The 22,014-nt window shown below is 38.6% G+C and overlaps 1 protein-coding gene across 5 annotated transcripts in view; it reads left to right on the top strand.

The window, feature by feature from the left end:
- The window catches only part of COL12A1 (collagen type XII alpha 1 chain), a 116,247-nt gene that overhangs the window by 63,120 nt on the left and 31,113 nt on the right, over nucleotides 1-22,014 (top strand). For 4 of the 5 annotated variants that reach the window (XM_040473972.1, XM_040473968.1, XM_040473969.1 and 1 more), the window contains 19 exons: nucleotides 671-810; nucleotides 1,076-1,208; nucleotides 1,343-1,369; nucleotides 1,710-1,852; nucleotides 4,531-4,660; nucleotides 5,086-5,225; nucleotides 5,658-5,787; nucleotides 7,039-7,181; nucleotides 8,507-8,636; nucleotides 9,211-9,353; nucleotides 11,050-11,179; nucleotides 13,560-13,679; nucleotides 14,977-15,123; nucleotides 15,894-16,010; nucleotides 16,194-16,340; nucleotides 16,883-16,957; nucleotides 18,774-18,913; nucleotides 20,228-20,351; nucleotides 20,526-20,669. In XM_040473972.1, coding sequence (XP_040329906.1) covers nucleotides 671-810; nucleotides 1,076-1,208; nucleotides 1,343-1,369; nucleotides 1,710-1,852; nucleotides 4,531-4,660; nucleotides 5,086-5,225; nucleotides 5,658-5,787; nucleotides 7,039-7,181; nucleotides 8,507-8,636; nucleotides 9,211-9,353; nucleotides 11,050-11,179; nucleotides 13,560-13,679; nucleotides 14,977-15,123; nucleotides 15,894-16,010; nucleotides 16,194-16,340; nucleotides 16,883-16,957; nucleotides 18,774-18,913; nucleotides 20,228-20,351; nucleotides 20,526-20,669 — 2,403 coding nt within the window. The remainder of the gene's footprint in view (nucleotides 1-670; nucleotides 811-1,075; nucleotides 1,209-1,342; nucleotides 1,370-1,709; nucleotides 1,853-4,530; nucleotides 4,661-5,085; nucleotides 5,226-5,657; nucleotides 5,788-7,038; nucleotides 7,182-8,506; nucleotides 8,637-9,210; nucleotides 9,354-11,049; nucleotides 11,180-13,559; nucleotides 13,680-14,976; nucleotides 15,124-15,893; nucleotides 16,011-16,193; nucleotides 16,341-16,882; nucleotides 16,958-18,773; nucleotides 18,914-20,227; nucleotides 20,352-20,525; nucleotides 20,670-22,014) is intronic. The other variant, XM_040473970.1, reaches the window with a different exon arrangement.

Raw genomic sequence — 22,014 nt, 5'->3', positions numbered from 1 at the left:
GGTTAGTAGGGGGTAGAGAAATATTTGAAAATGAAAGCTCATAACTGGAGGCAGACATTCCAGATTCCTTGTGCCTGGTCAATGGAGAGGCTTTTAATTGGGGTTTCAGCAGTCATTAGCACTCTGGGGTTATTCCTGTCTCTGGACAGAGTGAGTACAGTCTGCTTCACTTATCCTTAAGATAGACGAGTGTTTATCAGAAAACCTCACGCATGGATTACTTAGATCATTACATTTCATAGGCCATGATGGCCCATGCACTCTCAGATAATTATCTACCAAAGTTTAGGTTTATGTGTATTGCTGTGTGAACAGGTCCATGGTTTTCACATGTAGATGTTCAGCTTTCAAATAGGACATTGAAAAAAAATACTTGAGATGCAGAATGATTGAGAACCAGTGAATCAGAAGAGTATTACTAAAAGGTACTTTAAAAAATATCACCATTTTAACAGAATACAAATAGTAACCTATTACATCCATGTAGTGTTTGCAGTTTTCAGAGCTTTCTCTTACACTATCTTTCAAATGAACTGAACTGGTAAGATACTTGGTTCTAAACAATGCTTTCAGCCAGTGTCCCCATGTCCATGAAGGTAAAACAAAGCAGTTTTATTATATTGTTTGTGGATCACATTCATAGACTTGGTCCTGCTTTATCTCATGATAGGTACTGTGCCAGCACCAACAAACCTAAAGATTACTGAAGTAACACCGGAGAGTTTCCGAGGGACTTGGGATCATGGAGCTTCAGATGTGTCCCTGTACAGAATAACCTGGGCCCCTTTTGGAAGCTCAGACAAGATGGAGGTAGTGTTAGCTCTCTTCCTTCTTTTCTCCCTTCCGTTTTTGAAAAACATCTTATTTCATTATAAGGAATCTTGTTTGAAGCATGTATTACCTCTATTGCCAGAAAAGCATCCTTTCTTATTAGTGACATTTGAACTCTTGGGATGCAACAAAGCCAGAATGGCTTTGTAGTGGCTAATAATGTCAACCAACTTCCATTGAGTGTATGATGTACATGGTGACTTAATTTTGTGTGGGTTTGTTTTTTTTTTCCTCTTTCACTAAGACCATCTTAAATGGAGATGAAAATACTTTGGTGTTTGAAAACCTGAACCCGAACACTCTTTATGAAGTTTCTGTTACTGCCATATATCCTGATGAGTCAGAAAGCGATGACCTGACTGGCAGTGAGCGCACACGTAGGTGTTCAGCTTTGAAATAGGACCTTGTTATTTTAAAGTTAATTTAAAAAATAGAGCTATGGCTATATTAGTAATATTTCCCCAAATTCTGTTTTGTTTTTTTTTTTTTTTTTTTTTTTTTTTAATTTCAGCACGTTTGATACCCTTAACAACACAAGGTAAGAGTTTAATTTGCTGAGCCATATGAATGACAAATAATGAATGAATGAATAAATGATGAACAAATGAATGAATGAAAAATACCATAAAATCCACTGCAAAGAGATTTTCTGCTTTTAAATTGCAAGGCATCGATTGAGACCTATTTTTAAACGTTTCTTAAAAAACTGCTTTATTGCCATTTGTTAAGAAGTCATTTAAGATTCAATGGCCATCCTTTACTGGGGTCAAATTTAGTCCTAAAGTTAAAAGTATACTGATTTCCTTGTGAATAGTGATTATTTGGGGAGGAGGCCTCGTTCTGTGAGCTTACTCTGTTTCTCAACAATCTTTTTTCAGCTCCAAAAAGTGGCCCACGAAACCTTCAAGTGTACAATGCAACATCTAACAGCTTGACTGTTAAGTGGGATCCCGCTAGTGGTCGTGTGCAGAAATACAGAATTACTTACCAGCCTTCAACAGGAGAAGGCAATGAGCAAACGGTAATATTTTTGAAAAAAATATAACTGGGAAAATTCTACCTTTTCTCCTCAAACTCTTTTCGCCTCCAGTGTTTAGTCATACTTACTGCTTTGAGGGATGCAAAATTTATTGTATTGAATGGACTTATTTGACTCCATTTGCGATGGGAACTCAGGACATTCTCAGGAGAAGCGAAAGTTGCTTTTCCTGGTAGGCAGCCTCACAGCATCAGACATGTGCCTCATGCATGCACATTTCCCTTAAACACTCCTAGCGCTGGGTTATCTATGAAGATTTATAGATTTTTAAAGTCTATTTAGATTTTTAATCCATATTTCTCCAACTTAATCAAATACTGAAAGTTTGCCAAATTTCTGTTATTGTAATTTTCTTGTTTTTGCATGTGATAGATATTTCCTATATCTGGAGTTTCCAGATCTAGGCTTCTGTGCACCTAATTCATATTATTTATTATTTTTATATTTATCCAAATAGAGGTTTCTGAGAAAGATGATATTACTGTAAACAACCTTCATCTTCTTTATCTTTCTGGTCTTCCCTGATTTAACAAAGTCCTTGTCCATTCACTTTGTCTTTTTTTGAACCTTCTCCACCTTTGCTTTGTGAAATATGTGACTAGAACTGCACATAGGTCAGAAGGCACCGTGATTTTTTATACCAGCAGGGAGATGCTTTCTGATTTATTTCAAATGTCTCTTTTGCTGTATATGGTCCAGCATTTTGTTGACATAATTTTGGCTATAACATTTCTTCACATAGCCATATAGAGAGATAGGAGTTATTAACAGTAAGTCACCTGACTTGCCGAGATCCAGCAAATGGGTCTTACCCCTTACCAGTAGAGATGTTAGATGGATGCCAGAGGTGGATGCTGGCAGTGGTTAAAGGTGTATGGGTAAAGTTTTCTGATACTGCATATTAAGTGGGTTTAGCTGAACTGGAACCCTTCCCATCCCTGGCGTGACTTTTGAGTCAGTCTTTTGAGGTTTCCATACAACCAGTCTTAGGCAGTATTTTTGGATAGAAATTTTGTCTACTTTCATTAAATAAGTTTTCAATAATAAACTAAATACCAACTGTAATCAACTGGCTTTTATAGAAAATAAGAAAAGACACATTTGATGAACTGATAATTTGATGTCTGAAACAGGACTTCTTGGGGTGCTTGAGTGGCTCAGTTGGTTTTGGTTATGGCTTCATGGGTTCAAGCCCCACATTGAGCATCGGACTCTGTTCTGGCATCATGAAGCCTGCTTGGAATTCTCGCTGTCTCCCTCTCTCTCTCTCTCTTTCTCTCTGTATCCATCTCCCACTTGTGCTGTCTCTCTCAAAATAAACAAACTTAAAAAAACGCCAGAACTTCTTTTGTCTATGTCAGGCCAGATTTAGGTAAAACTTAAAAGCAGGTGAAGCTTGTCTTCAGCATTTCCCTCCCCATTTCTACTGTGTCTCAGAGGTTTGATACAACTTGAAGGAGTCTCATAAACTCACCCTCTGGAAAGTATTAAATGATAATCCCTCAAGGTTTGTTATTCTTAGGAATATTTGCATTTCACTGCTATTCCATGAAATAAAGTAATGAATCACTGATACTGGAAATATTTTGTAGAGTTGGACGGGAGAAGTAGGTCATGCCTCTGCTTACCCATCAGGCTTGTTCTACTAAGTGAATGCCTTCATACTTGTTAAATATCAAATGGTCTGTATGGATATTGATACTTCTTTTCTCATAACCTCAAATATCCAATTTACTAAAATTAGCCACCTCATTCAATTTGCTCATACTGAGGATGACTCGTGTTTCATTGAGGTTTTTTTCTGGAATTCATAGAGTTGGTGGGTGGTTAAGTGGGAAACATCTGGACCATACTAGAGCATCCAGCCATCCAGATGTACACTCTTTGTGGGCAGCATGCCATTTTCATGTGATTTTAATTAGTATCACATAAGTATTTGAATTCGGTAGACTGTTAACAAATCATACAAATTTTCTTTCAACAAGATAGCTAGATGGCCTTAAGCAATGAGTAAAAAACTTCAAACTCTGTAATTGGAGGAAATGGGGAAAGCTTCATACCTCAAGCCTGGTATCACAGAGCTGGCTGGGAACCCTGGCCTGAGAGTGACCTGGCAAAGGGTCCAGTCACGTAGTTTACACAGCTAATGCTGTTAGAATGGCACTTTTGGGGGGGGGGGTAGGGGGAGGGCGGGGAGGAGAAATTCCAGTGCTTTAGATCTTTTGCTGAATCATTTTAATGTGTTTTCTAAAGCAAATAAAAAACATCTGTAAAAAAGTAAAAATACTAGTGAATGGTGTGGAGCTTCTAATATTAGGCAGTTCTTTCTATCTGAAAATTCCTTTGTAGCTCACTTATGATCAAAGCCTTTTTGGGGAAAGAGCTATGAAATGTGCCTTGGACGAAATTTTGCTGTGCTGGCGGCAAGTTGAAATATCTTTTTGAGGTCACCAGTTTAAGGCTTAGAATGTTCTTTATGATTTAAGGTGCATCGTTTACACTTCAAATTACACCATAAGATATATTTTAAACCTTCACTGTGGTATGTGTTTCCAGATCTTGGCAAGGGTCTCAAATAGCTCCCCTGTAGAAAGAGCTTTCTCTGACAGATCAGTGAGATGGAGAGGACGTGACTAACACTTATCCCTGTTTTGCTTAAGACCACAATAGGGGGACGGCAGAACAGTGTGGTCCTGCAGAAACTGAAGCCTGACACTCCTTACACGATCACTGTGTCCTCCCTGTATCCTGACGGTGAAGGAGGTCGGATGACAGGAAGAGGCAAGACCAGTAAGTAAATCCAGACTCCTGTATTTTCTTTAGTAGCTACCACTGGAACAGAATCACATCTTTATCTGGAAACAGCGAGTGACACAGTTTTGCTAATCAAATTTTAAAATGCATTGACAAAATGATATTAATTGCTTATCCTTGCTTGGAGTTATCTGTCTCTGTTTATGGAGAAAGACATTTATTACTTTCTAGGACTGAAAAAGAAACCACTTTGGGACCAAAATATTTTGTGGAGAGGAGACATGTGTACCGGATTACCAAAGAAATTCTTTTATTTATTCACTACTTCAACAAATATTTGTGGGGTGCCCATTATGGGGTCTCTGCTGTATTCAAGGTGCCTGGGAAATATCAACGAATGTGCATTTTGAGTGTGCTTCGTAGTTGGGATCATACTGTCATGTGATTTCTGTGCATTGCAGAACCTCTGAATACTGTGAGGAACCTCAGAGTATATGACCCTTCTACCAGCACCTTGAATGTTCGCTGGGACCACGCAGAGGGAAACCCTCGTCAGTACAAGCTCTTCTACGCACCAACAGCAGGTGGTCCAGAGGAACTGGTAATTACATCCTGTAGCGAAAAATGCATGTTTATTTAAACTGTAGCTGAATGAATTCAAAGTCAAGCTAAAAATGTTAACCAGTTTGCTTTAGGGCTGAGGAAGTTCATATTCATTTAATAGAACTCAGTAGAGGGTAATAGATTGCTGCCTTAGTGCCAGGGTGATAGGAGGATTCTGGGAGGTTGAGCTGGGGGAAATAATTATTCCAGGAAGTTCTAAAGGGGGATCCTAGGGTGAGTGTCAGGGTCTAAAAAAGTCTTTATAACCTCTTGTAACAGTTCATATGGGCACATCTTTATATTCCGATATTACAGAACTTGCTTCTTGACTTGATCTTGAGTTAGTATTTTGAGTATTATATTGTTTGAGGTATTGTTTCTTTTACAAGTTTTTCAAGTCAAGTGCTTTACGTTTTATTAAAATCTTTAGGTACCAATCCCTGGGAATACGAATTATGCCATTCTTAGGAATCTGCAGCCAGATACCCCATATACTGTTACAGTAGTTCCTGTTTATACTGAAGGAGATGGAGGACGCGCATCAGATACTGGAAGGACATGTAAGTTGAGAAGGAAGGAAAATTCTAGGTTTTTCATTATAAATTTTGCTTTTCATTATAAAGGCCGCATAGGCCTGTTAAAAATTTTTGGAAAATTCAGAATGATAGAATAACTACATAACAGGTACCTGCTATTTGTCTTCCAAACACCACCAACTGCTAACATTTTTGCATATGAAATAACAAATTTATAATGGCATTCTTCTGGGATGGTAATTTCAGGACTTATAAATGTGAATATGATCATTAGTATGCTATTTTCGTCATTCTCTTTCACCGACAAAAATTGATTTTGCTTTGCTTTGTGCTTTATAAATCTGTATGAAATAGTGTTTTGTAGTTGGCTTTCATAGTGTGAATTGTTGAAATGTGTTTATCACATTACTTGATTGCATGTTTCTCTGGTTTGCTGATGAAGTGCTTTTGGTCATCAAAAATCTGTGTGCTTTCATTTGCTGTTAACATCTTGTGAAACCAGTTTAAAGTGGTTTTACTGTGCTTTGTAGTATTGCTTACAGGCTTTTGTGTATACTAATAAATAATTTCTTTGGCCTTAAAAATATACTTGCTGATGGCTAAAAGGAAGCAAGTATAGATGGCTTCTTATGGTGAGAGATTTGTGCTGTGGAAAGATGATGTGATTAGCTAAAATAGAGTTTGGGGTTAATGCGTGGATTTAATTTGTATGTTTTTCTAAGGCCCTGTTGGGGAAGTTAATTGAGAACTGAGTGTATCTTCTATTTCTCCCTCTTTTTGACTTTTCTCTTAATCACAGAGCACCTCAGTAGCTATTTCTTGAATGAAGAAGGGTTGGATGAAAGAATGAATGATTGAAACCAACCAGCTGCATTAGATAGGCTTCATAGCTGTTGTCAGTTTGTACTGAGAAGGCAGACACTACAAAATTCCTTTTCTGTATCTCCATTATCTATGTTGGAAAACCAAAGTTTCTTTTCCAGTGTTGCCTCCCTTGTCCCTTGTCCTTTTATGGCCAGCCCAGTACTACTACTTGTACTAGCTCGTTTTTATTGGCAACAGTTTTGCTTCCATATAGAAAAAGGCCATAATTGGCTAACTTAGACTGAATTTGGATTTGGAGGGTTTTCGTCTGCTTTTGTGGGTAGATAATTAGAAATTTAAGGAGGACAGTATTTTATCCTGTTACAGAGTATAACTCCCGAAGAAGCGATAACAAAAGCTTGGCCTACATAAACAGACTTAAGAAATATGTGTTGGCTTTTCTTTCCTCAGTGGTGAGAGGGCTGGCAAGGAATGTCCAAGTGTACAATCCCACGCCAAACAGCCTAGACGTCCGCTGGGACCCTGCGCCGGGGCCCGTGCAGCAGTATCGCATCGTGTATTCTCCTGTGGCTGGCACAAGACCGTCGGAGTCTGTAAGCAATCTGGTCCTCTTCGAGCTCAGTAAAAGAGCTGTGTAGACTCTACTGCACCTCCTGCTGTGGCTGCTGGGCCAGACGGATAAGCCAGTTACTGGAGTGGCAGCGAGTCTCATGCAAACTTCATTTCCTGATGAGCTTAGTCTTGTGTTTGTGTCTTGTTTGGTAGCCTGTGTGAATGCCAACCACAAACATGACCATGAATAATGCTTAAACGATTGCACCTAATGATTTAAGGCGGTGTACTAAATTTAGGGTTAGTTAGCAAAGATGGATTTTGGGAAAATACAAGTCAGCTATATGAGTTAAATACCCCAGTAATAAATGCAAATCATTAACAGACCTTGTCAGTATGGGCTTTTGTTGTAATGTAGAAATGTCTGTGTTATGAAAATATCTTAAAGTTTGCCTTTACTGGCTCTTACAAGTTGCCCAGTCTGTTTCAATTCACATTACTATTTAGTTTTTTTTTTGTTTTTGTTTTTGTTTTTGAGAGAGAGATGAGAGGGAGTGGGTGTGCACATACACGTGCAAATGGGGGAGGGGCAGGAGAGAGAGAATCTTAAGCAGGCTCCACGCTCAGCACAGAGCCTGACTCAGGGCTTGATCTCACGACTGTGAGATCATGACCTGACCCAAATTCAAGAATCAGATGCTTAACTGACTGAGCCACCTAGGTGTCCCCTATTCAGTTTTATAAGTAGATTGATGATGTAGAAATCTGAAATTAGTAATTTGAATAGAAATAGTATCAGAACACCTAGGGAAAAGTAAATTTATGGACTAATTTACGTCTTTATGAAAATGGACAATGGCGGTGAACAAAGATAGACAAATGATTTGTATGTCTCTGTGTATGGTGGGACTTACTCAGGCAACATTGTCCTTGTCCATTTTATGGAGTAGCTCTCGATTTTAATGCAAAATGTCTCCCCTACTAGTGTGTGTGTGTGTGGGGGGGGGGGTCCCTTCTCTTATGTGTGTCTAACAATCAGGATGCTCTGTGGGTAACTACCATGAGCCCTGGATTTGAGAATCTTTATAGTAAACTAAATGAGAGACAACTGAAGCTACTAAGGGTAGTTTAGCATGTTTAGTAGTTTAGTATGAACTAAATTTTTTTTTTTTTGGAGGGGGAATTTTTGAGGATAAATTGTATCTGATAGTGTGGCTTTGCCAGATCTCATGAGGAAGCACAGTGGTTGGCTTCTGACGTGCCTGGGCTCAGCTTTTAATTGTAAATGTTATTATGTTGACTAATAAAAAACTTGATAAGCATTTGAGCTGTTGTCAAGCAGAATTTGGCATTTCCTCCCCTCCAGATGGTGGTGCCAGGGAATACCCGCACGGTGCACCTGGAGCGGCTGATTCCGGACACACCCTATTCTGTGAACATTGTAGCTCTCTACTCCGATGGAGAGGGAAATCCCAGCCCTGGCCAGGGCCGAACGCGTGAGGCAGAAATCCTTTCTCCACCCCCTTCCCTTCTAACTAGGTTGGCAGGGCTTCTCCGAGTGAGTGAGAAGTGGGAGGTGGGTGCTGAGTGAGAAGTGGTGAGCACTGTCTCCACCTTTGCACAGACGAGAGTAGGCCTGGGTATGTGGTTCTGCCTGGGCATCCTCACGTTCAAATTCCAGGCTAAAGCTCTGGGCCCATGACTGCTGTCTGTGCTGAGGGAACTTCATTCTGCCATTTTCTCATCTGGGACCTAAGTTAAAGAGGAGTTTTTCTCTTCTTCTGCCTTGCAGTGGATCTTCTCACCAAGTGGGCACTTGAGAGATGTGAGGGCTTGGCTTCTATGTTTCATTAAACAGGAGGTGGTTTATAGTAGTTGAAATAATCCCTTTCTCTCCCAGTCTGTATATTTAGTTTCAAACATAAGGGAGTAAATATCCTAACGAATGTGAAACTTCCCCAAGTAACTCCTTTGTACCTTTGTAAAATTATCCTATGCCCCTTCTGCCACCCCCATGTCTTCCATGCTCACAAGTGGGCAACTAACTTTATTCTATTTTTATTTATTTAGTACCACGAAGTGGACCAAGAAATATGAGAGTCTTTGGGGAGACAACCAATAGCCTCTCTGTAGCCTGGGATCATGCTGATGGGCCGGTTCAGCAATACAGGATCATTTATTCTCCCACTGTTGGAGATCCAATTGATGAATATGTAAGTTCAGTTCTCATTTATTTGAGCATTTTATAATCTCTCACCTGGCAGGGGGGTGAAATTAAGTTGGTTTGTTTTTTTTTTTTCCTTTGAGAGTGTACTGTGATTACAGCTGAGTCCTTGACTCTTGGGTGACAGTCACATTTGTTATGACTTTCTCTGACACAATACTGACACAATACTTTCTCTGACCCAAATACGTCTAATGTGCCTCCCACGTTAGGGAGAGTCAATGTCTTTGGGCTCATTTTGTTCTAAAGACAGATTGAAAAATTGTCTTATTGCATGAAATACATATTTCTAGCCACCTAATTTTGTTCAGAACTAAGTCTAGTGAAACATGATACCTACTATTCTGAGCTACCTAAATTAATGTCCAAATGATGCGACCCTGCAAAGCCTATCCTTTCTTTAAATCTGATTTCTCTACAAGATGCCCCTTCAGTATTCCAGTGCTAACTGATGCCTCTTTTCTTTAAATTTAACATTTTTTGTTGCACTTTGGTTTTGGAATATAATATGCTGTCAAATTACCTGAAAACTTTTTATGTGTCACAGTGTCTCTCTTGAACCAGATTTAGGTTTCTTGTAACTTCCTCACAGCCCTCACCAGGCATATCCATTAGCTATGGATGGAAAAACTTACCACTTTTTAAAAAGTTTAGTGGTTAATTGAAGTGATAGGTCAATTGAAGATTACACAAAATGTTGATTATAAAGCAGCTAGATCTGTGGTTTGCAATCATTCTGCCATAGACCTTCTTTGATCACCCCCCTCCCCTTGGTTATCGTCATGTTCTATTTCATCTTTTGAACTTGATATCTTAAGCTTTAATTCAGACACCCATTTTTATTTATCAGAAACACATGCAATTGTCATTTAGAGTTTCCGATCAAAATGAGATACGCAGTATTACCACACTTAGTTTGCCAAAGCAGAGAAGCTCATGCTTTAGCATTTATTCAGCCTTGCATTGGACAAATGGTCAACTTCCCCCCTACTTTCTGAAAATATAATTTCTTCACCCAATTCACAATTCAGGGGACTCCCTGCTGGGAACCACTGGCATAAGCAGTGCACATTGTTTGTAGAGGTAAAGCATAGGGTTGGAAGAGAGATAGATATATCTGGTTCATTTCCTCTTCACGGGGGTAGTTGAATGTATTTTCCATTTCCTGTTTTTCGTCTTTTCCGCCTAATTAGTATCAGCCAAACTGATATCCCTGAGGGCAGACAAGGAGTCCATTTTTGTTCACCAAAGCATTCCCAGCAGCTATTACCATTCCCACAGTGGCTGCGTGGTGGGAATTTGCTGTGGGAGTACATGAAAATGTAACACACATGGATGAGAGGTGGAGACAAACCTTGCTGCATGCTGCTGACTGCCGCAGTACCCAGTAATGTGCACCGAGGTGTTGTATGTGTTCTTACCTTTCATCCTCACCATTTCCTCCACGATTTTTCTGCTTAGTCACAAGGCTGATAAATGGCTGATCTGGGATTTGAGCCCAGATCTCTCTGACTCTAGAACCACTCTCCTGCCGCTGCACAGAGGCAGTGTAGACCTTGATTGAGCATTGTGCAACAAAAACAAAGGATGAAGAAACTGTTACTGTTTATAGAAATACATAAAACAATGTTGCCTTTTGATCTGGAAGCTCTCTAGTTGATAATTTGTCATTTAACTTCTTATAGACCACAGTCCCAGGCAGAAGAAATAATGTAATGTTGCAGCCCCTGCAGTCTGATACTCCATATAAAATTACTGTTATTGCTGTTTATGAAGATGGAGACGGTGGCCATCTAACAGGAAATGGAAGAACTGGTAACTGTCTTCATCCTTTTATAATCTTTAAGTTTTTCCTTTACCAGTACATCCCAAATATTAGATTAATACTGCATTAACATTTATATTAAACATTGAATTTTGTCAAAATGATATGGAAATAGAATTTGTATTTTAACTTTTTAAAAGTCCCCTAAAAGAAGAAAAAGAGACAAAATCTGCATATTTTGCTTTGCTTGAGATAGTTTTGTTTCTCCTTTGGAAAACCATTGTTTCTCCGAATAATGGTTTAGTTTGTGTGGTATCAGTAAAGGATGTAGCTGTTAACTCAGTCAATTTAGTATCAGCAAAAAACACTCTATCATGATAAAATGTTAAGTCATAAATAAAGAAGCAAGATGATTGGTACTCATCTCTGTCTTTGCAAATTTAGCTTTTTTTTCTGTTGTACCAAGTAATTTACAGAAAATTATTAGTGTTCGGATCCCCCTTTTTTTTAATATATGAAATTTATTGTTAAAATGGTGTCCATACAACACCCAGTGCTCATCCCAAAAGATGCCCTCTTTTTTTCAATGCCCATCACCCACCCTCCCTTCCCTCCCACCCCTCATCAACCCTCAGTTTGTTCTCAGTTTTTAAGAGTCTGTTATGCTTTGGCTCTCTCCCACTCTAACCTCTTTTTTTTTTTTTTTTCCTTGCCCTCCCCCATGGGTTTCTGTTAAGTTTCTCAGGATCCACATAAGAGTGAACACATATGGTATCTGTCTTTCTGTGTATGGCTTATTTCACTTAGCATCACACTCTCCAGTTCCATCCACGTTGCTACAAAGGGCCATATTTCATTCTTTCTCATTGCTCGGATCCCTTTTCTTTATTTTTTTCTTTTTTAAAAATAAAGTTTATTTGTTTTGAGAGAGAGAGAAAGAGAGAGAGCATACAGGGGAGGGGCAGAGAGAGAGAATTCCAAGCAGCCTCCTCACTGTTAGTGCATAGCTGATGCGGGGCTCCTGACCTGAGCTGAAATCAAGAATCTGAAGCTTAACCAACTCAGCCACCTGGGCTCCACGGTGGGCCCCTTTTACAGCTTACACTGGTGTCAATTTCTTATTGTTTAAGAGCAAAGGTCCTCCAAGTTGGTTGCTCCCTGAAATTACCTGAAGAGCCTTAAAACCCCCAGAGATACTACTGGAACTGGTTTGAGCTGTAACCTGGATCCACTTATGTTCTAGCGCACAGCCGAGATTCAAAGTCATTGGTTTAGCATAAAGGCAGGCTGGGCTATATAGGTCTGAGTTCTGTTACCGGTAAATATCAGTGTTCCTCTTTCCACTTCATTCCGCAAAAACCCACTAAAGTAAATGATTTCAGGTTCCTTGCTACACTCAGTTGCCCAAACACTTTCAGTGCTTAAACAATCTTGACATTACAAAATTTGGGGGAGGTGACATTTGAAAGCTCCCAAGAGAAAAATAAATACCTGTAGAGTTGTTTTATCTCAGCCTCTCAAGGCCAAGAATTTATATATTTATTGATACTTATTGTCTGCAGGACTGAGTCAATGGAGTCTCAGTTCAGCGACTTGACGATTTAAATTGAACAACTTTTCACTTTTCCCTTTCCCTTAGGTTTTAGAATACTCTCTGGTACTTTTCTTGGGAAATGGCATATTTTAGAATTTTGTGCTTATCAAAATATAAAAAAAAAGTCTTTACCAGACTTAAATTTTCAAGGAAGTGCCAAAGCCATTTCCAGTTTCTCTTGCAAGAAAAAAAAAAGTGTTTAAGTTGAATCCTTTATAATATATGTTATGTATCTAATAATATAAATAAAAATAATAATGCAGTAACTACTCAGCATGCTACCTAACAGCATTGGTTTTACAGGGTGTGGAGTTGGAGGCAGTACCCCTGGAGACTTGATTTGCTCTAGGTTATGTGGGGGAGGATAGAAGGGTGCTGGGAAAGAACATCATTTTGGTCACCAGCGAGCTGTGTGGTCTTGGGCAAATCAAATCTTATTTATGTGATAAGGTGGTTGGACTAGACAGTTTCTAAATTGCTTTTTGGCTCTAACAATCTGTAATGTATAACATGCTACAAATAGTATGAGATCTCTTGTATTTTCTGTTAATCTGCATTATATAGCCTAATAGCTCTGGGAATCATCAGTTGCTGGGGCCATTTGAGTTACTGTTTGAATTTGGAAAACTACTAAGTTTCCCGTTGAACGTTTCACAGCTTTGAAATTGTTTTCTGGATGAGGGTATCTTATTAAATTATTGTCATGGGACCGCGCAATCAATACTCATAATGTCCTATGCTCTCTGTATGGCTTATTTCACTTAGCATAACACTCTCCAGTTCCATCCTTGCTTGTCAATGAGAGGTCAGTAATGTGTGCCAATATTTGTTTGCAGTGGGACTGCTTCCACCTCAAAACATACACATCTCTGATGAATGGTATACGAGATTCAGAGTATCCTGGGACCCTTCACCCTCTCCGGTTCTTGGATATAAAATTGTGTATAAGCCAGTGGGTAAGGAAATACCTTTATTGCCATACAAATGCATTAAAGAGTTTATTGTTTATGAGGGAGTCTTTACCGCATCCTCGGTGATTAGATTCTCTTGAGAGTTTGGTTGTCACATCAAGCCCTCTCCCACTAGAGGCAATATTTTTGGAAATAATGTTCTAAGCCTATGGTCTGAAGTGTCATTGTTACTATGGGTGTAGATGAGACTCTCCTTATATTGCATGATTATAAAGTTTGGTCTGGTTCATAAAATGACACAAATGGAATCTGTGTTCAGATATTCTATACGTTATTATGATTATGAAATAATGCATATTTAATCAATATAAACTTCTGTGTTTTCCCATTATGTCAAGGGCATATACATTTTAGTTTATTCCTGACAGGCTTGCTTTCAACTTCCCATTAACATTTACACCTAAGTGGATATCACCTTGATTAAGTGATTTGCTATCTCTGTTTCTATGTTCTGCCTGTATGCTTAGCAAAATGGAAGAAGAGTGCTCTTTGTACCAAATTTGCGAGGGTATTGTTTACGCACCCAGAAAGGGTGTGAGCTATGAAAAACAAAGGAGAGAGGGCAAGAGAAAGGAAACATGAGCTTCGAGAGAGAGAGAGCTTAAAGGAGGAGAAGGTGTTGCTAATTGAGGACCTTCAGGAACCAAACTCATGGAATAAGAACCAAAATAGAATTTCTTTTCTTTTTTTTTTTAATGTTTATTTTTGAGAGAAAGAGAGTGAGCAGGGGAGGTGCAGAGAGAGAGGGGGACAGAAGATCCAAAGTGGACTCTGTGCTAACAGCAGAGACCCCTATATAGATGGGGCTCAAACTCACAAGCTGTGAGGTCGTGACCTGAGCAAAAGTCGGACGCTCGGCTGCCTGAGACAACCAGGCACACCCCAAGATAGAATTTCTTAAATCATCTCTATAACAAATTGGAAAAATGTTAACTGAGCACCTACTATGCACAAAGCACTATGCTGCCAAATTGGGGCTTAGAGAAGAGGCTTGAGGGGTCTAGGGTAGTTACTATCATTAAAGGAGCATTGATTACAAACCTACTACGTTCTAGGTACTGTGCTATGTATGCTTTGATTATAAGAGGGTGAAGAATTCAGTCTCTGCTTGTAGCTTTGTATTCACCATATAATGAAACATGTGCTACAGTGAGCAGGTGCAGAAGGGGCTGTGGAATTAATGGTGTTCCTACCATCGTTTGAGTATAAGTTATTTGATTTTAAGGAAAATTTGAGACTAGTGGTGGCATATTTCTATGTATTTTTGTGATTGTTCTTAAAGGTTCCAATGAGCCCATGGAAGTTTTTGTTGGAGAAATGACATCATACACGTTACACAATCTCAATCCCAGCACCACCTATGATGTGGATGTTTATGCTCAGTATGATTCTGGACTCAGTGTCCCCCTGACGGATCAAGGCACTACATGTGAGTAACATATCTTCTCATGGTTGTAAGAAAGAGTGTGGTGCAGATTGCCAGGTCAGCCTGTTCTAATTTCATTTCTTCTTAACATATGCATGTTTCCTCGGCATTAAGGAGGTGGCCCTTTGTTGTCTAGCCACACAAATATATAAGTAATATAATTGAGTATACAAAAATGTATGTGACATTTTTTTTATTTCTTGTAAAATATGTTTTGAATTTTGAAAGATAAAAAGTATAGAAATTATGATTTTATCCATGAATTATCTGTAAAATTAGATTTGGAATGCCATGTAGTTTTTTTTTTTGACATGTGATGCTAAAACATATATTACTTAAATGATTGATTCAATTGAAAATTTTCACAGAAATGCCATGATTAATGACTTGGCCCAAAGATAGATTTTGTGGTCACCAAGTAGTTAATAACTATTTAAGGACTTAGAAGATAGCCTTTTAGAAAAATTTCTTATTATTATTTTACATGAGATGTCTTGGTTCTTTGTAGTGTCCAGAGGGACTATGTAGAATTTCTTTCCCTTGAGAACTAGTGATAGAACAGGAGGTCTGTTTTAGCTGTACCACATTTTCCTGTATGTTTCTTGTATGTTTCTTACAAGGAAACATACTAAGAACATAGGCATTTGTTTTTCAGCTACAGTGGAAGTTTTAAATTTGTGTTTTGATTAAAAGTATGCATTTTTGTCTTTATTCGTGAAGTAAATCTGTTTTTCCTTTCTTTCTTTCTTTCTTTTTTTTTTTTTTTCTCGTAGTGTATTTAAATGTGACAGATCTGAAAACTTACCAGGTCGGGTGGGATACGTTCTGTGTTAGATGGTCACCTCACCGGGCAGCCACCTCCTACAGGCTAAAACTAAGCCCTGCAGATGGTATGTGTGTAACAACAACAAACAAACAAACAAACAAATTAAAAAAAAAAGGACTGGGCACAGAGTAGCAACATTTTAAACTTCAGTAATGGAGATGCTATTTTGTTTACAAAATTATATATAAAAATGTCTTTACATATATTTGATGGTGACACTGGCATTTTCCTTTGTTGTCATAATCAGGAACCAGAGGACAAGAAATTACAGTGCGTGGATCGGAAACCAGTCACTGCTTCACTGGTCTTTCACCAGAAACTGATTATGGTGTCACTGTTTTTGTGCAGACACCAAATCTTGAGGGACCTGGAGTCTCTGTCAAAGAACATACCAGTAAGTTTTTGAGTAATCTGTAAGTCTCTGTAAGGTGTCAGAATAGAGTGTTCTACGTGTGGGAGACTTTAGTGGCTCCGGTGTAGACACTTCTCCCTTTGGGCAATAGTAATGATTGGAATGATGGCAGATTCATGAAGAAGGAACCTGTGGCTGGTTCAGGACTTTCATCTACAGCAAATCCATGTTGTTCCTGTTACAAGAGTTGGTGTTATTTTAAGGGAAGGGCTACAGGAGGGAGATACGGCTTTTGCTGGCAGTGAGAAGGTGAATATGCACTCGTATTAGTGACCTTTACTCATTTGACCCTATTTGAAGGCCTTTCATCCACCCTTTGAATTGTTGTTTTGCTTTCTGCAGCTGTTGTCAATGTTTGAATGACTACCAATGATATCAAATTTGGATACAATAGAATTTCCAGTATATCAGTGCCAATGAGACTTGATTTGTTATCTAGGACTTAAATTGCTCTTAACATGCGCTTCCTGTGATATGAAATTTGCACAGGTTATATTCTTCTAATTATTATTTTTTAATTCCAGCTGTGAAGCCAACAGAAGCGCCTACGGAGCCTCCCACACCTCCTCCCCCTCCCACAATTCCACCAGCCCGGGAAGGTAAGTACAGCATGTTAGGCAGTACATTCAGCTGATAGGGATTTATAGCCTTCTTATTTATGTAGCCTAGACGCTACTTCCGACTGATATAGGCTATTTCTGATTTATCATCTTTGCTGAAGAGTTTTTGATTAAAAAAATAAAAAGATTACCAGTAATTGTTCTCCCGCTCAGGCGGGAGTGTGAATGAACTCAGTCATAAGCTATAGCTCTTCAGTTGGAACTCTCTTTCCTCAATTTTGCAGATTAATGTCTAGTGATACTTTGCATTGTCCATAGTCCCATGGTGGGCATTTCTTTTTCCTGGATGCTGACATCAATAGGAATTGTGAACCTTTTTGGCTGTATCTTCAACCTACACCTGGGGCCTTCGGCTTTGGAATTCCTGGCTTCTGCCCTGGATTGCACAAAGTTAAAAAATGTTCATTCAATGCAATTTTGAGACATAATTGTCACTTGCAGGGAACTGGCAAAAAGACATAGTGAGCTAACAGAACTGGTGTCTCAGTACTTTGGGGCACTTCTCAGTGTTTTATCAGATCAAGTTGAAGCTAATTAACTACTGCTTTATTCTTTCCCCACGTTTCTGTTTCTGGCACTTAACTGAAAGAATTTCAGATTTTATAAGTATTTTTCTTTTGTCTTAGAGGGCTCTAGAATGCTACAACTTTATTAAACCTACTAAATAAATAAAATAAAAAAATTAAAAATGTATTCTTATATGATAAAATAATACTATATAGGGTAAATTGTATTATAGGGTAAAATAATAATGGGTTTCTTTAGACTGTTGAAAGAAATTCAGTAAAAAACCTTGTCCTAAAATATATTAAATTTTTCTTAATAGACTTTTTTTTTTTTTTTTTTTTTTTTTGAGAGAGAGTATGAGCAGGGAAGGGGTAGAAGGAGAGGGAGAGAGAATCCCAATCTGGCCCCAACACAGGGCCAGATCCTATGACTGTGAGATCATCACCTGAGCCGAAATCAAGAGTTGGAGGCTCGATGGACTGAGCCACTCAGGTGCCCTAGACTTTACTTTTTAAAGCAGTCAATTGAGCTGAAAGTACATAAAGTTCCCACATACAACCTGCCCCTCTCACACATAGCCTCCCTCAGTATCAACACTGAACACCAGAGTGGTGCATTTGTTACCATCGGTCTACACTGACACATAATTTTCATCCATAGTCCACAGTTTATGTGAGGTTCATTCTTGGTGCTGTATGTTCTACATGTTTTTATATACTAAAATTTTAATTTTTTTAACCCTCCAGGTCTGAAAATTCAAATCAAAGATAATTTATTCCTTCCTTTCCCTTACTCTGTATGATTCTAGTGGCCTAATTTAAAATGAAAAGACACCTAATTTGCACCAAATCTTTGACAATTATGTACAAAACCTCCAGACCCACTGATGGGTATTCTTAAATTCTAGACATTGTTGCTTTTCATTTTATTTCCTCCTCATCTATTGTTTGAAACCACTTGAGAAGTTCCACAAGGAAAGAGCATATATTTGCATAATGGATCTAAGCAGGTGGAGTAATTCCAGACCAGAAATTAAGGGACAATTAGACTAGTGCTTCTCAAACTTTATTGTGCATGTGAATCGTCAGGGTACCTTGTCATTGCTAATCTGATTCAGGAGGTCTTGGGTAGGGCCCAGATTCTGCATTTCTAAGAAGCTCCCAGGAATTGCTGCTGCTGCTGAAGACTACTTTGGGTAGGGGGTGTTGAGCTACACTTCTCAGCTTTGTAACTTCATTTGAGTAAAAGAATTCATGAGAATTGGGGTTTCTCTGTTTTTTCCCCCCAGTATGCAAAGGGGCCAAGGCAGATATTGTATTCTTGACTGATGCCTCCTGGAGTATCGGGGATGACAATTTTAACAAAGTTGTAAAATTCATCTTCAATACTGTGGGAGCCTTTGATGAAATCAGTCCTGCTGGAATTCAGGTGGGTGCTGTTTCATTTGTAAGGTCTTGCTATTTCCTTTGAATTTCTCTTTTTATGTAGAAAGGCTTTTCTGTATAAACTATGTTTTGACTTTTGTTATTTACTATTTTTCTTTACACATGTATTTTTGGGAAGGAGTTGGATATAAATGACAAATAGAAAAATAAATCCTTCCGTAGATATTCTCTTGGCTAGATGATACTGCTTTTGGAGAATTTAGGGCATTCTGACTCTGACTTCCTGCTTAAGACTTCCGACAATGATACATTTCCATAAAAGGTCATCTAATGTTCTGGAAATTAAATGCATTGTGGTTGTCAATCCCTATTAAGATAGAGGACACAGTGATGAGCAGTGACTGGCGTGGGTGTGTGGCGTTTCATACTTCATCACTGTGGCATCTTTGATTATAAAAATAAGAGATTTTGACATAAGCCACACGTAAGTTCATAAACAAATCATGTATTCTTTTATGGAATATACTAAATTTAAAATCCCCAAATAATCCTGTGAACATTTTTCCAACCCAAGAAGAGTAAAAAATTCAAGCTAGTTATAGTCTTAAATTAATGTTTTAGCAATTAAGCCATTTTTTTCATCCATTCAGACACTGAGATTTCCAAATAAAAGCAAAAAATAACTACTGTGTCATCTACTTTATATACGTGATTATCAGTCCTTAACATGACTCTGGAAAGTAAGGATAGCTATCTCCATTTTACTGATATGGAAATGAAAGCCCAGAGAGGTGCAGAACTTCCCCTATGTCACACAGCTACTAAGAGGCAGAGCTAGGATTTGAGCCCATTGAATTCTGACTACAAAGCCTGTACTCTGTCTAGTAAATTACACTAAGTTTGTGGTGAGTGCTGATTATTAGCACACATACAACATTTTAATCTTACGATGAAGAATGAATGCAATTAGTGAGAAGAAGCAGTTGGCTAAGGACCAAATTGCTTAGCCAACATTTGAGTTCAAGATGGTGTGTTCTCATTTCTAATCCTGGGACCTCACTCTTCCCTAGCCTTGCCCATCTCTTCCTACATCCTAGAGAAAAGATGTGAATACTATATGAATACAGCATATTTACAATGTTAATATCAATTATTGGTGGTTTCATTGAAGACTAGAAATTAGTAAATTTAATGAGACAATAGTAGTCAGTGTTATAGTGTTAGCTATAAAGAGCTTATAATAGTCTGTCAAATCTAGGATATTTATTTTCCCCATTAAACAGCAGGAGGAGCCACTGGAAAATTGAACTATAGAAAGAGGTGTCTTAACCTCACCACCAACTACATTCCCTTTCAGGTCTCATTTGTGCAGTACAGTGACGAGGTCAAGTCTGAGTTCAAGTTGAACACGTACAATGACAAGGCCCAAGCCCTTGGGGCCCTCCAGAATATTAGGTACAGAGGAGGAAACACAAGAACAGGTACAGTTAATCAACTGTGAACGTAGACCTTCACTCTCCAAAGCATTTGGAGTGGTAGAACTGAGTGTACCACCACATTCTGATATTCATATTCTTCTCAGTTGAGTGTGTCTATTGGCATTTGGATAGTTTTCACTGAGGTGACAGTACAATGTTCCCTGCAACACTCTATAGGCAAAGCTCTCACGTTTATCAAGGAGAAGGTCTTGACCTGGGAGAGCGGCATGAGGAAGAATGTCCCCAAGGTGCTGGTTGTGGTCACAGATGGTCGGTCACAGGATGAGGTCAAGAAGGCAGCTCTGGTCATCCAGCAGTCGGGTAAGCACAGGCATGAATTTGATGTCTAGTGAGCGCACTCATTATCTTCACAGTTTTACATGTTCAGGAATGATTGCTAAAGATGAAACTGCTGATTTTACTTTATTTTTCCTGTTTTACTCTGGAGTCCATACCCTTGAAATGTTAGTTTATATTTAATTTGTGGATGGTTTAGTAAGTGCTGAGAAATGACATGGTGTGTATATATATATATATATATGTGTGTAAGATGTGACTTGGGGTATGTAAAAGAGCAAACCTAATTTCCCCATCATGGCTAGAAGGCTACAGAATGCAGTAATGGGATGGTCCCAGAGCAGACTTCCTGCCATAGCAGAAGTGAATTTTGATACTGGTTCCCTGTGCCAGGAGAAACATAGGGAAGCCTTTAGCTTTAGCACATCCTTGCAGATACAGTCCCAATGCAGATTGCTGAAAGGAGGAGGAGGAAGATAATCTTTGAAGTGGACCTTGACAATCAAATATCCTGAGAGCCTCCTGGCAACACGGATTTGGATTCATTATTTAGGATTACTAGAGATGAAATTAGGTCTCACCAGCACTTGCGTTAACGCCCTCCACACCCCAAATCCCAACTCCCAGGTAGAGTCCAAGGTTACCATATTTTAGAGAGAATTCTATTTTGTGCATGATTGACTGTAGTAAATTTAGAAAGTACTTTGTTATATGGAATTTTTCATCGGCACATACATAATTCTTTGGCTAAAAGCATGAGTCATGATTAGTGCTAAGTCATACTGTCTTCTTTCAATACAGATTGTTCTTTGTACTGACTTTTCTTTTTAAATAAGTTATTGCCTTTATTTTTTAAAGTTTATTTATTTGAGAGAGAGCAAGCGAGCGTGGGGGAGGAGCAGAGAGAGAGGGAGAGACAGAATCCCAAGCAGGTTCCACACTGTCAGTGCAGAGCCTGACATGGGACTCAAACCCACAACTGTGAGATTATGACCTGAGCCTAAATAAAGAGTCGAATGCTTAACTGACTGAGCCACCCACTCATTGCATGAGTGCAATGTCATGCACTTAGAACAGATATCTACATATTTTGGGCTTTTGGTTGATTTAAGTTTGGGGTGATGCATGCTTGCTCAAGTTACCTTATTTATATCTCATTAGAGAACTAATTTCTTATATAGTCTACTTTTTTCTACTTTCAGACTAAGCTTTTGGAGTGAAGTCTTTGTTTATTTGTGTTAGCCTAAATAAATGAAAGTTTATTTCCACTGGGAATTATAGATTCCATTTCAAGAGTGGCCAAAGTGCTGCCTTTGAGCCTGAGTTGTTGAGAAAATCAGTTTCTTTTATTTTTATTTTTATTTTTTTT

This window comes from Herpailurus yagouaroundi, unplaced genomic scaffold (genome assembly GCF_014898765.1).
Source record: "Herpailurus yagouaroundi ecotype Mexico unplaced genomic scaffold, PumYag 139, whole genome shotgun sequence".
Lineage (NCBI taxonomy): Eukaryota > Metazoa > Chordata > Mammalia > Carnivora > Felidae > Herpailurus > Herpailurus yagouaroundi.
Note: the sequence above shows the minus strand (reverse complement) of the source record. Positions and strands in the feature narration are given on the sequence as shown.